The sequence below is a fragment of the Simochromis diagramma genome, unplaced genomic scaffold (genome assembly GCF_900408965.1).
Source record: "Simochromis diagramma unplaced genomic scaffold, fSimDia1.1 OVJJ01000545.1, whole genome shotgun sequence".
NCBI lineage: Eukaryota > Metazoa > Chordata > Actinopteri > Cichliformes > Cichlidae > Simochromis > Simochromis diagramma.
Window position 1 is genome coordinate 1 of NW_024387371.1, and position 17811 is coordinate 17811.

The window sequence follows — 17811 nt, forward strand, 5'->3', positions numbered from 1 at the left end:
GCCACCGCGTTGATGCGTTTCCGCTTGCAGCAGGCTTTATTCAGAAAACATCAAGTCATCCGGGAGGGAGTCATTCAAGCTGGGAAGCAGAACTTTCTAGACAAGGTCTTTGTGGAGCCGGAGATTTCCACCTCTGGTTGTGGAGGAATTTATCCCACCCATGATTTACGACCACCTGCGTCCCCTGTCCCGGTCCCCAGCCCTGACACCTTTGTTGGACTGAACAATTTGATCCGACTAAAGAAAGATGACGGCACTCCGGTGAGGACGCTGGTGACCACAGGGCTTCCAGGAGTTGGCATGAGTGTGTGTGTGGGAAAATTCTGCCTGGATTGGGCCGAACAGCGGGCCAATAAGGTGAGATGTTTACAAATCACAGCTTCAGTAAAGCCACAGCAGGGTGTGTTCTGGGCTGGTCCTGAGTGGGGAGGTCTGAGTTCTCTGAGCCTTTATGCTTTACATTCTGCGTATCCTGACCCAATGAGCGCCTCAGGGCAGTCCTGACAAGAAAAAGCGTTCGGGTTGGACCCTGCTGTGGATAAACACGTGGTTATACCGTCACTCCAGCAGGAGCTCACTGTTTGAACTATTTTCCAGTCTCGTGCACTTGATACATGAAGAGCGTTAGCAGTTACTTTGAAAGAACACAGAAATCCCAGCAGCTTCACTCGGTCTGTTTCACTCTGATAACAGCTGTAAGGGGAATGAACTTTTTGTATATGTCATCCATCCATTCATCCTCCTGAATGCTGGGTTAGGGGCTGTAATTAGCTCGTTCCATAAATGAAAGCCAGTGTGAGTTCTAGATGTGTTTGATATTTGGAATTACACAATATTTTGTCTACATTTCCCTTTTTATCATCTTATATACTGTGTGAAGCCTGAGCACTGCAGTAGCACGCAGCGTAGTTGGTTTGATTCGCCAGTATTTGGTTTTCCAGCTGCAGCAGAGACGAGCTGTGCTACTGTTCCTGTGTTTCGCTCATTACCAAAAGCTTTTCTGTTGATCTTTCTATCCAGGATATCCAGTTTGTCATCAAACTTTCATTCAGATCTTTGTGGGTCCTGCGAAACAAACACCTCCCTCCTTCTCAGACGATGTCCATCATGGAAATCATTGAATATTTTTATTCTGACTGCAAAGACGTAAAGCCTTTCCTGGAGGAGGACGAATGTAAATTTCTCATCATAATGGACTCATTTGATCGTTACCAGAGTTCTTTGGACTGGGAGGTAAACCCATCCATTCACATACTTTGATGTCTGACTTATTAACATCATTGGCTCAAGTCACATAAAGGAAACAAACACACGTCGATATTTAAAGATTTGAGTGAAAACCCTTTTTATTCTGTGAGACTAACTTCCTGTTCTCAGACTAACTAAACAGAACAGCAGCAGCGCCTCCTTCCAACCACACAACAAGCTGCACACTCATCAAACCATCTTTGATATGTAGTGTCAGTGTAACACATCTTCATCTCGTTCCCACAATGTCACCGGCATCATTCACAGCAGAGCTGTTCTGCTTCTAAAACAGCATCATGTTCCCCACAGAGGACGATGCTTGAGCAGTGGCATTGTGTGTGCTAGGAGCACATGGCGTTGTTTTTGCAATGATATCCTGACATGACACAGCTATATTAACCTACTGACCTGAGCTCTGTCACTGGGACCTGATGAATGTAAAAACTAAGAATTTTGTGATTTTTTTTTTTTTTTTTTTTTTTTTTTTTTTTTTTTTTTCTTACCTGATTTTTGTTTCTGAGAAAAATCAGATCCACACACGAGGACATTCGTTTTACATTTGGATAGAACAGTGGCAGCATAATGTCCCTGTAAGTGGATATCAGGCCCAACATTCAGTGTTGTGGTCTGGACAACCCAAAATTCAATGTGCAAGAAACCACACATTTCTAAAGGAAATGTGATGTCCACACATGTGGAGGTCAGGTCCTAGGAGGTTAAATGAAGATGGAGTAAAGTACTTGTGACGATCTTGTTTGTAACTGAGCAGGTTTAGCCAGCAGGAATAAACCTGGCTGCTAAGATAAGTGGCTGACTCAATCAGACGCATTTCTGTCTGTTTCCTTTTTCTGTCTCCAGAATGCTCCAGTCATACATGACAACGACACTCCGGCACATCCTGACGTCCTGGTAGTAAACATCATCAGAGGCACTGTGCTCCGCGGCGCCCGCCTCTGGATCCTGGGCAGACGGGGGGCTGTCTCACAGATACCTTCCAAGTTCATCGATGCGGTCACAGAAATCCAGGGCTTCAAGTATGGCGGCTGCTTCTTTCTGACGTCTGTGTGCACGTGATTTTGTTTCAGTGCTGTGAGTTAATCCGTTTGCCCCCTTTGTCCGCAGCGATGACATGAAAGAGTCCTACCTGAAGAATCGCTGGCAGAGCAATACGGATCTGGGAGCAAAGATCTTGTCTCATTTTAAGCGCCTCCCCACACTTGTCATGGCCGCTCGCCACCCGTTTGTGTGCTGGATGGTGGCCACGGTGTTCGAGCGTTGCTACCGTTACCGGGGCTACGGGAAGGATCCTCCCAGACTGACGCCGTTCTACGTCAACATTTTGATGGTCCAGATGAATCGCAGGCTGCAGTTTTACTATGACAGGAGGGAAAATGAGCTGGTAACGTGTCTGTGTTTCATTTCCAAACAGCTTCCAGTCCTGCTGCAGACTACTGCTGCTCTAGTTTGCTAGCTTTAGGAGAGAAAGAGCGGCTTTGTCCACAGTGTGTATTACACGAGTTTCTGAAGTGATGTCACAGAGGATGCATCCATCTTTTATATAATGTCTTTGTTTTTAAACTGGCCAAGTTACAGCCTTAGTATGACTTTGATGGGTCATATACTGTCTATACTGTCGGTGACTGAGTGTTAATGTATGACTGTCGGGTGTATGCTGCAGTCCCAAAACAGCAGAGTGGATGACATCGCAGCTGCTGTGAAAAGAAGAGCTGTTGAAACAGAAAAGTCCAGATGTGGCCCAGCTTTAAAGGAGCAATAAATCAAACACAGTCAAATCCCAGTTTATTTCCATTAAGACCGATGAACAGGCATTCGCCCTGGAACTGCAAAGCTTATGTTCGGTGTCAGAGCTTTGTTTTTATCTTCTTGTGCTCTTTGCACTCAGAAATGGTCCACTGATGATAAAAACCTGGTGGTACAGTTGGGAAGGATGGCCTTGAAAATGCTGGAGAAGGATACCAGCGTGTTCTATGAAGACGATCTGAAGGAGTACAGCCTGAATTTGAACGAGGTGGCCGTGTTTTGCGGCATGTGCACTGCGCTCCCCGCCCCAGCTGCCAATGGGAGGACAGTGTACTCCTTTATCCACTTCACCTTCCAGGTAAACATGTTCGTGCTTATTCTTTTCAAACAGACCTGACATAAGCTCTCTTCACAGGTCCCTGTTGCTCGGACATCAACCTTCCCATAAACTTTACTGTCTAAGGTTACGTTCACACTGCAGGCGAAAGCACATCAAATCGGACTTTTCTGACCCTATGCGACCCATATCCCATCATGGTATGACAGTGTGAACAGCACAAATCCGATCTGGGTCACTTTCGTATGTGGTACTGAATCCAATACATATCTGATGTTTTAGAAAGCGACTGCTGTTTGAATGGTCATGTTGCATTAAATCCGTCTTTTACGTCACTGACACAAGACAGACGCCAATTATCAGCGAGACAAACGAGAAAGCATGGCGGCCATTGTTAAAGCACAGGCCCTCTCTGTTTTCTCAGTGTCCTTCTTTCTCTAATTAATTTGTCAAAATTATGTCGGTTACGACTGTGCAGAAGTTGATAGACTGCTGCAACAACACCTACTCGCTCTGTAGCCGCCATTTTTACTTCCATAAACAGAGCACGTTGTGTGTGACATCTAAGGAGCTTGGAAAGAAAAGCATCTGGACTTCTTTGAGTTGCTTGAAGACGTTTCACCTCTCATCCGAGAAGCTTCTTCAGTTCTAAGGGTCAATGGTGGGGAGTCCCAGATTTAAAGACAGGCCTGTTGTGTCTGTCTTTCTTATCCTCCCTCGCTGGTGTGGGACTCTGGGACTCTCTGGGACTCCCCACCATTGACCCTTAGAACTGAAGAAGCTTCTCGGATGAGAGGTGAAACGTCTTCAAGCAACTCAAAGAAGTCCAGACGCTTTTCTTTCCAAGCTCCTTAGACTACGATGACCTGGATGACTGAGAACCTTCACAGACATATTGTGTGTGACGTCTTCTTTTGCACATGCGGGCTGCTTTGAGGGCCGTGACCCGTTCACAGTAGAGCATGTTTGCTGTCACATTTTATTTGTAATGTGAACAACCAGAGAGAAAAAAATCAGATTTGATCAAAAAATGGGAATTGAGCATTAAGACCTGCAGTGTGAACGTACCCTTAGACTCCATAAAGGTAGTGAAGCTAGCACAACTCAAGCTGCACTGCATCTTACACACTAACACGCCTTCTAGTATATCAAACATACACTTCACATGTAGGGGTCTGTTGAAGCTGCAGACTTTCCCATCTCTCCCTCTGTTTCAGCTACCCTAGCATTCGTGTCTAGATTTTTATTTTCTATTTAATTTCTATTTATATCATATGTGGTTAGCAGAGCATTAGATCTGAACTTGGGGGTTAGCATCTTTCCCGAGGCATTTGGGATGCAGCCTGGAGCAGCCAGGGATCAACCCACCCACCACAGAAACAGTATTTGTATGTGATTTTTTAAAAAGGGATGAAAGAGTGTGAAATGAAATGGGACGTGTCCATATTTTATTTTTGGTCTTTAGTGGAGCAGTTTTGTGTGATCTGGAGTTCGGAATAACAAGGACCGGACAGGGAATCCTTTTATAAATGAAACATTCCAACTTTTCTGATTGGCTGTCCTTCACAGACAGAAGGTTTGAACACTATGTGAGCTTTGTACTGAGAGAACCATATCAAGGATGTCCACTTTCACTGACATCATGCAGATCCAAGAATGGCTTTTGACGTCCAGGTATTAGTTGCACATATACTGGCCGAGCCTTTGGAACAGGACACAGAACATAAGGAAAAGCAGCAGGTCCACTTTGAGTACAGCGGGCCCTCGCTCTAACACGGTTCAGCTTTCACAGCCCCGCTGTGTCACTGATTTTTTTGTGCAATTTTGCATTTTTTATTTTTTACAGCGCATTGTGTTCTGCGTCCTGATTGGCTGCAGGCCATTGTTAATCGATCTCGTGCCGTGTCTCCTGTACAGTACAGAATGTGGTCAGCTTGTCAAATTTATATAAATCTTTGATCGCTAGCAGTGTGACTCTGAAGTGCTGCACTGTATGTTTGTAGGTTTGCTCCAACAAACACTGTCGACGAAACGTTTTGCAGCCTGAAAGGCAGCCGCGGGTGTGTTTGGTTTCATTCTATAATACTGGACTTATTTTCTACTACCAAGGTTTGAACTGTGAGCGTTTAAACAAGAGAGAAAAGTGTGAAAATGTTCATGTCTTTCTGGGTGTGTAAAGTGCGTAGTGAGGGGTTTTACAGCCTTCAAACATCTATAATAATTGTAAAAAAAAAAAAGCTGGCTACTTCGTGGATTTCACCTATCGCGGGTTACTCTTAGAACGTAACTCCCGCGATAAACGAGGAGCCACTGTAATCAACTGTTTCTTGTGACATACACAAAAATTTTTCACATTTTTGTGTATGTTGTAGATATCACGCTTTAAGAAGCTCTATCTTCCTTCTTGCAGGAGTTCATGGCTGCTTTGTATGTCTTCACAATGTTTCGCACAGAGGAGAAGAACGTCCTGGACTCTGGGATCTTGCACATGCCCAAGATCTTTGCATCCAAAGAACAAACAAAGTCCATCGCAGGCCTGATCCAGTGTGCGTTGGTGCGAACCTTTAACCATCCACTGGGTCACTTTGACATGTTCCTGCGCTTTCTGTGTGGCCTGCTTTCCCCAGACTGCCATGACAATCAGCTCTGCGGCTACCTCTTCCGCCAGAACGCCCCTAAGGTGGGAGGACTGGATCAAGCACGGCGGCTGCTGGAGCAGACCATACAGAAGGCTCCACCTGAAAGGGTGGATAACCTGAAGGAGTGCCTTAGAGAGATGACACAGAGCGATGAGTGATTCAACTCTGCATGGTTTCATGAAAACTTGACATAAATGTAATGAACATTAAAGTTTTTCTTGTTTGGAGTACAACATCAAAGATGATGATCATTTTACCGTTGTACCAGACAAAATCACGTTTTTATGCATTCCAGCAGAGGAGACTTGCAGTACTGCTTTATATTTATAAAGTCTTACACAGAGCACTAATAAAAATGTATTCACACAATGTCTTTACTTCATTTAGTCGCCATTTTTCAGCATCTGTTGTCTTTATTTCCCTCCAGCTTAATGTAAGGGAGCCGATATTAATTTACAGACGAGTGAAATAGAAACTAAATGCGTGTCATACACTGAACAAACTTCCACGAAAAGAATGAAAGATTGTTTCAGTTTTATTAATAGAGCACCAGTTCACAACAACAAAAAACACACAAGCTATGAGAGAGAAGACAAAAGTTTATCACATGAAATTGCTTAGAAGGGCTCAGAGAAGATGTGGAGGATGAAGCTCCCGGTGGTCCCAGTGGTAATCTGAGTCCTCCCAGTCTCTGAAGAGCGCAGTCCTAGGAACAGCCAAGGTGCTGCGCAGGACCCTCAAGGCCTCTGGTAGAGGACCCGGGCTGGAAGGATGGATCGCCCGCAGGGGCGGGAGGGGGATATCTATTATGTTACACAGATTGCCGATAACAAAGGTCCTCTTGGACCCGCTCTGAGCGCTGATTACTCGTTTAAAAGCAAAGCACTGGTAACCGTGCTACTGAACAAGGCTAGGTCAGGTTAGCAGGATCAGCGGTGCTCTGCGGGTGTGCCAACCTAACGTCTCCAAATTCTGGAGAAGTTACGCCCACATGTGAGCTTTACTGCTGTGCCCGACTTTCCTTCGTCTCAGTTCACGCAGCACAGCCGTCGTCTTATTCCAAAGGTGAGTGACATTCAGCCCACTTTACCGTCAGCTTTGTTCATGCGCCGCTTTCATTTGTTTGTGGCAGCGTGGATTTACTCTCTCGAGAGGGACGCAAAAAGCCGCCAGGTCAGTTCTCGGAACTATGTTTCTGCGGGGAAACTCATTTTAACGGGGCCCAAAGAAGTAAACGCTTTACAACATGTACGACTGTCTTAAACGTTGACTGATAAAGTTTGGTTTTGAAATGTAGCCTGTTGGTTTCCCTGCTGGAGCGCAGGGTGGCGCATGTCTGAATCTGTCTGTCTGCAGATGTCTCTGAGTGAGAAAAGCGACGAGGAGCTCGGCAGCTTGCTCTCTCAGTATGGCATCAAACACGGACCCATCGTGGGTAAGTACACACACAGGGATCGCAGTTTTGCGCCGTGAAGTGTTTTCCACACACGCAGATTATCCACGTGAGCGCTGTTCTGCATCTGAAACATGAGGAAAATGTTGCGGGAAACTTCCTTCACACTGGAAGTTTATAACGCGAGGCTACCGCTACGTCAGGTCTGGCTTGGTATATATGGACAGTATGTGGAAACTGCTTACACTGCATCATAAAAATGGATCCACGTGACATTAAAATCATTCATTACAAAAGGTCATGTGAACCCCAAAACTGCTTTTAATTCATTCCAGCATTTATTTAAATAAGTGTCTGTACTTTGTTCACATACTGAAGAAGTGTTTTTGTGTGAACACAGACTCCACTCGGCATCTGTATGAGAGGAAGCTTGAAAAGGCGATGGAGCAGGCTTCAGTGAAGACGTCCTCTGATAAGACCTACTACAGAGAGGAAGGTAGGAAGCAACCTGAGGTAGAAGCCGTCAGTGTTTCAGTCAGAGTGAAGAATACTAAGGATCGGGCTCATTTAGCTCCAATCTTAAACACACAAACGGTGATTGGGTAAAGTCAGGAGACTGTGGTGTTTGGTGGTGAACTGTAACTCTCTTCCCTTCATAGTTGTGAATTTGAAGTTTGAATCAGTTAGTGTTATGGAAACAGCAGCAGTGATGATAACTGGTCTGTATGAAGAGGTCAGCCCCAGCAGCTCGCTCTCAGGCTCACTCTGCTCCTCCTGTTTCTGTCCTCTGATCAGATTTGGAGGTGTAACTTTGAGGTAATAGTTGATGATTTGTGTTTCGTGTTGTTTTTTTTACAGAGGAGGAAGTTACCTACATCACATACCAGAGTGCAGTGAGTCCTGATTGTCTGCCTACCCCTTTGTTTTTGTGCCAACTCCTCTACTCTGGAAAAAGACAATAATCTTACAATTACTCCTGCTTTCATTTCGACAGGCTACACGTAAGCGCTCTGCCAACATGTGAGTACTGCTATAACCCACACAGAACATCACAAGGCACATTAAAGACACTCATGCAACACGACATCCTGATTAACCTGTTAGCAGAAAAAGAGCAGCAACCTGTTGTGTCGAGATCTGCGAGGCTGAGGTGTTGAGGGTTTATTTAGATCATCACCTGCAAAGTACGTTTACCTTGATTATAATGTGACTCTTTAATGATCTCATGGAGGCCTGTCTTCATTGTCCCCACAAACAACACTAATGACACTATTTCAGCAGCAAACGCACGGCTGAGGAGAGGTTAGAGCCACGGTGTCCAGCACCAGGCCTCGAGGGTCAGGGTCCTGCAGGTTTCAGATGTGTCCTTGATCCATCACTGCTGATTTAAAGGCTAAATGACCTCCTCAACATGTCCTGAGGTTCTCCAGAGGCCTGGTAATAAACTAATCAGGTGTGCTGACCCAGGGTGAGATCTAAAACCTGCAGGACACCGGCCCTCCAGGCCTGGAGTTGGACATCCCTGGGTTAGAGCATCTGGATGAGGCTCTAATTTAAGATCCTCTCGTCCCCTGAGACAATGATGGATCGATGAAGCCGCTCCGCTGACACGTGCATTTCAAACATGGTGCATGCGTGTGCATGCACAAATGTGGACATGAAACTATAGTGAAGCAGATTAAACAGAACATGAATCTCATAAAAATGATAGTGTGGGTTTGTGGCATTCATGGGTAAACAACATTCACCTTGACTGGCGAGATACTGGTGGTTCTCGATGCACCACTCTCTTTACTAACCATTTAGAAACACCAGTTGAAACCTGCCAACAACCACCAGACTGGTTTACAAACAACTAATACCCAGTTAGCAAACATCGTTCCATTCAGTGTTAACTGTAAAAAGAAGTTAAATGTTGTTTACTTAACTGACAGCACACCGCTCCGGTTGGATAGTCTTAAAGCTGATTATATTGCACCGCCCACATACAACACTGTGCTTTTATTTCCTCTATGAAATTCTCCCAAACTGCACTGGTGTTATCACACCTCATCTGTGTTATGGTCTACACTACCATGGAAGTAAAACTGAAAGGGCAGATTGTTGTTGTTTACCCAGATGATGTCAGTCAGTCTTAACCTGCAGGTAAGAACTCTGCAGAGTCACATTTCTTAGTACAGTGTTGTGATTTACACTGTAAGATGATAGGTTGGACTTTCTAGTATTTACACTAACGTTATATTAATCTGTGCAACTTTTTCCTTTATCTCTTGTTGTGTGTACACCAACCAATCGTGTGCTTTGTAACTCACTACACACACGCTATTCAGCCAATCAAATCATTTACATGTGAAAATGGGAGAACTCCAGGAGGTGACGAGGGAAGCAGAGAGATGGTTTACATGTGAAACTCAAACTGCAGCATTTCATTATTTTAGCTTGCTGACGCTGACGCAGCTGCCACGGTACTTACTGCCATTTGTTCCACGTGAGGGACTTTATCACGTTCTTGACCTTTGTTTGAGGATATTTTGTTTAATTGGACTTGATAACATTTTAATACCCAGCCATCCTTAAACCAAAAAGTGCATGCAGCTAACTACCAGTGCAAATCTGTTATGTGTGTTAATAAAATCCACTGTTCTTGTCAGCTCAGTCATAATGGTGATGACACGTTGAGGGTAAACCCTGGGGTAACCCTAAAATGTATCATAAATGTAGTGCAGTGAAACAAACCCAGTGCTGGCTTGAACATTAAGTATTGAACTGTGTGTTTCCTGCACACAGGGTGAAGCGAAGCGCTGAGCAACATGGAATGGAGGGACCAGACGCTGACACAGAGTGAATCCTGCAGTATGAAGCAGTCACATGTTTGAGCTCGTGAGTTTATAGCCGGATCTAACCCACCTCTTCTCCTTTGTGTCTCAGGGCTGCCGTGCAGGTCACCTACAGCTCCACCAATCACACCTCTGTACGATCAGGGGAGCCCACTGGAGACAAGTCCACAGGAAGCCTGTGGAAGATGATTCTGGTGCTGCTGCCTTTAGCTGTGTTATCAGCTGTGTGCTACTACGCTTACGCCTACATCGTGTGATGAACAGTGGAAGTTGTTCATTCGGGAATCATCTTCCTTTGGATGGAAGGATTGTTCCATCGATGTCACATCGAGACTCTATTTTTGAGCTTCACCACTTTTTACTTGGACTCTGCTACAGTAGCTTCAGATTCTGCTGTCCAACTTTAAAGCCAAAGCTTCTAGTGACCAGCCAGTTTTGATTTTGTACACCTGTAATACTGTCGATTATGTTATTGTTAATAAAGAAAAAAAAGTGGGACTGTCAGGTAATATCTGTGCTGACCTTGCAGTTATTGTTCCTCTGCTGGAATCATTTTACTGTTGAAAATAATACTTATTTATCTGTTACTGGCCTTTGGTGCAGCTCCCCAGTTCATCTTCTGTCTGAAACATCTGTTTTAGCTCCTCTAACATTAAAGCCATCCATTTATCCTTTTTCTTATCTAATTCAGGGTCAAATGTAATTGTTGTATTACAGTTTTAAGCAGTGTCCTTTTTTATTATTTTCTATTTACCCGAGTTTTGAGATGTACTTAATCATGTAGCACCAGAGAAAGAAAACCGAAGAAGATTCAAAACACCGGACTCACACTGACTCGTTGTGTCCACAGTGAAAGTACACGAGTTTATTACAGCGCTGTGTAACAAGTTTACACCTGCCTCTGTCCAGTTTATCCAAACCTGCTCCATAGGATTTAAAATGTTACTTTGTCCTTTAATGACTCAAAAGAATGAAATGCTGTCTTCCTGCTGTTCTGTAAAGTATCACTCCTAAACAGTGTGCGTCAGTGTAACAGTGTGTAATAACAATAATACAGTTTCTTAGTCACTGTAAAGCAGAAAGAATTACACTCTTAATAAAATGTCACTGACAAGAAATGTAACGAGGCAAATTATTAAAGGTATTTTTTTGTAAAAATAAAAATCAGAAAATGCAATGAAGACATTTTACGAGAAACCGTATGTCTGCATATCTGACATCATTTTTGTTGCTATGTTGAAAGACCTCAGTGATCTAATGTTTCCATGTTCTTCTGGCTAGAAACAGCAGCAGGCTAAGAATGACAGTAACGTGGATTCTGTGTTATGGTCAATGAGCTGGACTGTTACTGGAATGTCTCAGCAGATGGGATGCTGCACTAACACACTGACCACGATGTGGTTTAAAGTACTGTGTACCAGCACCCCCTGCTTGGGCCCTTCTGGATCTGAAAAATGAAGCCAAATTAAGAAATGCCAAAAAACTGCAGGACCTCTAAGTGCTGCTTAGAGGTCTGCAAACACGTTTTAACGTCTAGCTGTATAGCATAAAAAGCATGTTTGCAAACCAATTTGGCCTATTAATATTAATAGTTTTGATCTTTATTTAAAAAGAGAGAGTAGGGTCATTTCTTTTAATCTTTCCTCCACCTGATTAATTGAATTAGGGTACAGCTGCTGTGATAGGTGTCCCAGCCTTCTCACTGTGTGCACACTGCTGGGGTCTGGTGGACTATTTTTACTGAACTGTACCCATAAAACTATGGTCTGCTGTATGGTACAGATCACTGGGGAGTAAAAAGCTCACCAACACTCATGGTATTAGTCCAGGGGTCTCCCACTCCAGTCCTCGAGGGCCGGTGTCCTGCAGGCTTTAGATCTCACCCTTGGTCACCACACCTGAATCCAATGATTGTTTCATTCCCAGGCCTCCGGAGAATTTCAGGACATGTTGAGGAGGTCATTTAGCCTTTAAATCAGCTGTGTTGGATCAAGGACACATCTAAAACCTGCAGGACACCGGTCCTCGAGGCCTGGAGTTCCCCACCACTGATATACAGCGTTCTGCTCTACAAGCCACCTCAGGCTCACCTCAGCCTTTTGTCTACTGCCTCTGAAAGATGGCGCCATTGAGCCAGTAAACTTCTACAGATACATAAATAATAAATACATCACTAATCATTTCAGTGCATTAATGAGCCGCTCACGTCCAACCGTTCAAACAAATCACAGAGCAGCGTTTAATGCTATGTGAGCACAACTATGACTTTATTTAGTTAATATTGTATTTAATGTTTACCTCCAATGAAGAATACACATGACGAGCAAGTTGTTTCTCTGTCAGAACACCCGCCATTATCCAAACCGACCTCGGGTTCTTCTTCGTGGGTTTTATTGGCGGTTGTCAAACAGCGACAAACAGTGCATTGTGCGTGACGTGAGGACCAGAGGAAAGCCACTCAGGAATGTCGGCTGATGTTTACACGGGGTGCTGTTCCTGACAGTCCTCAAGGGATTTATGTCTCTTACCAAAGTCAAACTAGACATCTTTTCTTTGATATTTTATCCTATAAATCAATACGCTGTTAATCCAGCTGCCCTCGGAGAAAGAAAACAAAAATCAAAGGCTATCAGATAAATTAGTCTGTCTGAGAAAATGCAATATAGCCTGATATCGTTCATTTCTTCAGTTCTTTTACAGTATATCAATAAGATCCACTTTAACTTTCACTTTAGTGGGGCTTTGCATCAGTCGCTTTTCCCCAACTTCATATTTCTGACAGCGTCATCAAACATGTTCTGTGGTTTCATCTTCTCCACAACTGCATTTCCCCTCACGGTGGGTTCTTATCATAAATAATGTGCCAAAACGTTATTACCTGCCTGTTTTCACAGTGGGTAGTTGTTGGTAGGACTGCGTGAGCAGGGCAACAGAAGCTTTGACCTTTGGGGTCCCTGTATGGGCCTACAAAATTATTCTGGATGGGTTTTCTAAAACCTGCCGTGGTCCGGTTCCCTAATAACATTTCTTTTAGTCAAGTCATATCATGAAAGCAACAATAGCCTGAAATGTCCAAATGAATGCGATGCAAGAAAAAAGTGCAGTGTCTAAAACTAAACAGCGTGAATTTATAGAGTATGTAAATGAACTGTGATCATCACCATAGCCAAAGAAAGCTCGTTTATGACCAGCATCATGTAAATAAGCGCTCTGTAGAACCATCGCTCCATCCTCCAATCCAGCAGGTGGCGTCAGCGTGCCCGCAGGGTGAACGTCAGCCGCAAACGAAGCCGAAGAAAACGTTAGCGTCATTTCCTGGATGCTGTACGACAAGCGACGGTAAAACTCGAAGCTCTGAACGCGGTCCTCTGTCATATAAATCTGCGAGTGGTCTCTGCGTGAGGCGAGCGGCTTTTCCCGGTGAGTGAGAGATTGAGCGTGAGGTCCGGAGCGCGCACAATGAAGAAAAAGGGCTCTGAGAAAAAACGCCATGTGGTAGCCTGGCTTAACAAAGCGGAGTGGGATCAGGTTCGGGACTACCTTTACTCGATGGACTCCTCTCTGCAGAGGTTTGCGTTAGAGAGGATATCGGCTTGGAGGGCCAGGTGCGCTAATAGTTTTCCAGTGGCCGTGGACTGCACAGCGGACCTCGTGCGCTGCCAGGTGCGGGACCGGTCCGGACAGCTTACCGGAGATGACTTGATCCTGATGTACGGGACGGCCCTGGTAAGATTTGTTAATCTTATCACGGAGCGCCAGCAGGGAAGAACAGCCCGGCCGCTGAGGCGACTGGCTGGAAACTTGAACATCCCCGAGTGGGTGGTGGATCTGAGGCACGAAATCACGCATCGGACACTTCCTTCTTTGAAATGGTGCCGAAAGGGGTGTAAGGTGGTCCTGGAGTGGCTCCAGCAGGAGTTTTGGTCCAGACAGCTGGGAGGAGCCCCCGATGAGCGCTGGGACTTGCAGTCGGATGGCGAGGATGAGGAAGCGGACGTCAAGCGCCAGGAAGATGAGCTCGTTGCCAGGCAGAAAGAAGTGGATGCCTACAGAAACGCTCGGGAGCTGCTGATCTCTTATGAGAAGGACCAGTACCAAGCTTTTGATGATGGGTCTCCTGAAGACAAGGAGAAGAGCTTGTGGCAGGCCCCCTTAGCAGACATGAGTTGGTTGCTGGGTGAGATCAAGCAGTTTGCACTGGAGTCCAGTGAGCTGTTGATTGATGTGCTGCTGGAAGACGGTTTTCTTGTTCCTACCATGGAGCAGCTGGAAACATTAGGCTGTGCAACCTCTGACAGTGCCAGTCCCACTGAGCCCAGAGTCCCACAAACCGTCCTGCGCTTTTGGCTGCCCCTGCTAAAGATGCTTAACTCTCCGTCTTTCATTCACCTCTTCCTGGAGAAGCTCTTTGTGGAACTGAAGCTGCTCAGCAAAGAGCCCAACGGTCACAGGTGTTTCTATATTTCTGCATGGATTTCAGAAGTCCTCCTCTGCAACAACAACAAATTTGAATATCATTTTGAGACAAAGTTGCAGAAGAAAGCCAGAACGAAGGACAGGATTTTCATCAACCGCATCCAGCTGAGGTGGCAGCAGCTTCTCTCTGCATGTCTGGATGCCCCCTGCATCAGCACACCTCACCTGATCCAGCTAGTCCTGGATGACATGGAGCATCCCCCCCCTCAGGAAACCAGAGAGAAGCTGTTCCAGCTCTGCTCCATCTACACACAGACAGAGCGCTCAGAGGCCAGCACACCTCTGCAGCAGAAGCAGCAGCAGCCCATATATACTGTGAGGATGCTGCTGGACCAGATGCAACACTCCCGGCAGGACGCCCGTCCCTTGCATTCCTCACCGATGGACTCGGAGAGAAGTGAGGAGCGCAAATGGGCAGACGTGCAGGCTGAAAGAGCACTTGCCCTCAGAGGTTCTCCGTGGCAGGTGTGCGCTGATAATGTCACATGGAAGAACTACGCCCTTGGTAAAGTTCCTGGACAGTCGGACGACCCGTCGTGCCTCATGGTGGACAATTATTCGATAATGACTGTGTTTGACCAGCCAGTGGAGCTGGAGAGCAGCGCGACACGTAGCAGCATCCCCGGGGCCTCGGCTCCAGCCCGGCCAGCTGAGGGCCTGCTCTGGAGCAACAGCGAGCTCAACAAACTGAAATGTGGACTGAAGCTTTTTTAAGTCTCATTCCAGCCTCCGCTGACTCTTGTTGTGCTAGAAGCAGTTTTGAAGCAAAAATACAATGTTCAGAAGACAAAATGTTGTGGGAGCTTTAATCATGAGCACAGTGCAGGTTCAGCAGTTGTGATTGTTTCTGTCCAGTCGAGCTCGTTAACTAAACATGTTGGCAGAAGCAGAGATAAAACTTTCAGAAGACAAAATGTTCTGATTTAACAAAATGAGGTGTTTGATTACTCTGTGTCTTCAAATAAACCATGCTCTTTGCAAGTGTGTGACATTTAATAGACCAAACAATACATCTGAATCCTGAAAACTGATCATCTGATGAACTGACACTGAAAATATGTCGTAGTTGTGGTCATTTGGGCTGGGTGGAAGCCTTTATGTTCTTTGTGTATATTGTTAGTAGGTGGCAGAGAAAAACGTTTAACACATTCTCTGCACGCTGGAAAGTGAAATAAAAAGAGTTTATTAATCCCTGCGGAAATTCTGTGTTTACAGTCGCTCCGAGTCAATAAGAGCAGTAACACTGAACAAAATTAAATAACACAATACATTACACAGTTCCAAAATATAAGGTGTAGCTGTAATATATATAAATAGCTCCATTATAAATGTCCAAAATATTGCAGAGGAGAAATATATATCATTGACATTTTAGGCTAAACTGTAACAAATTGTTATTTTCACCGTAGAACAAAAGTGTGTGTCGTGCATTAGATGGAGGAGCTGTGCAGGGAGGTATCCACAGCCAGGAATGATTTCCTGTGTCGTTCACTGGTGCATTCTGGGTAATCTCAGTCTCACAGACCGTCCCACTCCACAGCCTCTCACTTCCGGCCTTCATAGTATTCATACAGGTACTGTATAGTTTGGTCAGTTCAAATCAGATTTAGCGCTGACTGTGCTGTGAGCACAGTGCAGGTTGAGCTTCTGATATGAAGAGTCTGTTTATTTTGTTTCCATACAGCTGATCAGAGTTAGTTTCACCCAAGGTCGTTCACTAAAACAACATGTCAACCCCCAACGTGTTAAAAAAATAATGCTTTTTTGCCATTAAATTCTATTGCATGCCATTGATCACGCAGATTTAATGGACATTAACTGGAATCGGAGAAACCTTATTCATCGTAGAGCAGCAAATATACAACAAACTCATAAAAAATGAGTGTAGAAGCAGAGACATTGTTAGATAAATATTAAGCTGACTAGATGAATACAGAGATGTAGGTATGAGTATAAATAAGGACAAGCATGTGTGCAAATATATGTCGTGGTGTATAAAAGTGACGGTGCACTGAGGTGAATGAAGTCTTTACCTGTGCCATTGTAACTGGCTACAGTCTGAAATGAATTCAAAACTGCTGTAACTCATTGATATTGGCCTAGGTTCAAATGTCCAGAAATATTACAAATGTTCCACATAAATACACGGCTGCATCAGCGTTTGCAAATGACAATAGAATAGAGTAGAATAGCCTTTTACTGTCCTTGTACATGCAAAATCCATGATAGGTGCTGCACGCTGACTGTGCAGCAGTAAAATATAAACAGTAAGACAGCAGGAATGAATATGGAGTAAAATATGTCACATTTATGTGTCGTGACATCCAGTTTTGTGGGACTGCGTGCACTGAAGTGACCAAAGTATTGCGAGCATCCTGCATCACCGTGTTTTCTCGTGTTCCTGCGCTGTAATTTGCCTTCAATTCAATTCAATTCAATTTTATTTATACAGCGCCAAATCACAAAAGCAGTCGCCTCAAGGTGCTTTATATTGTACAGTAGACCCTACAATAATAGATACAGAAAAAACCCAACAATCACATAACCCCCTATGAGCAAGCACTTTGGCGACAGTGGGAAGGAAAAAGTCCCTTTTAACAGGAAGAAACCTCTGGCAGAACCAGGCTCAGGGAGGGGCGGGGCCATCTGCTGCGACCGGTTGGGGTGAGAGAAGGAAGACAGGATAAAGACATGCTGTGGAAGAGAGACAGAGGTTAATAACAGATATGATTACATACATACATTGAATGCAGAGAGGTCTGTTAACACATAGTGAGTGAGAAAGGTGACTGGAAAGAAAAAACTCAATGCATCATGGGAATCCCCCGGCAGCCTACATCTATTGTAGCATAACTAAGGGAGGATTCAGGGTCACCTGGTCCAGCCCTAACTATATGCTTTAGCAAAAAGGAAAGTTTGAAGCCTAATCTTAAAAGTAGAGATAGTGTCTGTCTCCCGAATCCAAACTGGAAGCTGGTTCCACAGAAGAGGGGCCTGAAAACTGAAGGCTCTCCCTCCCATTCTACTTTTAAATACTCTAGGAACAACAAGTAGGCCTGCAGTGTGAGAGCGAAGTGCTCTAATAGGGTGATATAGTACTACAAGGTCATTAAGATAAGA

General features: G+C 44.7%; 2 protein-coding genes across 2 annotated transcripts; both read left to right on the forward strand.

The window, feature by feature from the left end:
* Positions 1–8: 8 nt before the first annotated feature.
* On the forward strand, positions 9–6354 carry LOC120719145 (protein NLRC3-like). The gene is made up of 6 exons (XM_040008117.1): positions 9–357; positions 1021–1233; positions 2107–2282; positions 2371–2647; positions 3152–3367; positions 5757–6354. Exons 1-6 carry the CDS (start codon positions 13–15, stop codon positions 6141–6143), a joined length of 1614 nt encoding a protein of 537 aa, XP_039864051.1. The 5' UTR covers positions 9–12; the 3' UTR covers positions 6144–6354.
* Positions 6355–13495: 7141 nt separating this feature from the next.
* las1l (LAS1 like ribosome biogenesis factor) lies at positions 13496–15885 on the forward strand. Its single transcript, XM_040008116.1, has one exon. It carries the CDS (start codon positions 13675–13677, stop codon positions 15403–15405), a length of 1731 nt encoding a protein of 576 aa, XP_039864050.1. The 5' UTR covers positions 13496–13674; the 3' UTR covers positions 15406–15885.
* Positions 15886–17811: the final 1926 nt, after the last annotated feature.

Coding starts and splice junctions, on each gene's coding strand:
- LOC120719145 (XM_040008117.1), top strand. CDS start 13: ATGCGTTTCCGCTTGCAGCAGGCTTTATTCAGAAAACATCAAGTCATC. Junction 358..1,020: donor CCGAACAGCGGGCCAATAAG/GTGAGATGTTTA, acceptor CTTTCTATCCAG/GATATCCAGTTTGTCATCAA. Junction 2,283..2,370: donor ACAGAAATCCAGGGCTTCAA/GTATGGCGGCTG, acceptor CTTTGTCCGCAG/CGATGACATGAAAGAGTCCT.
- las1l (XM_040008116.1), top strand. CDS start 13,675: ATGAAGAAAAAGGGCTCTGAGAAAAAACGCCATGTGGTAGCCTGGCTT.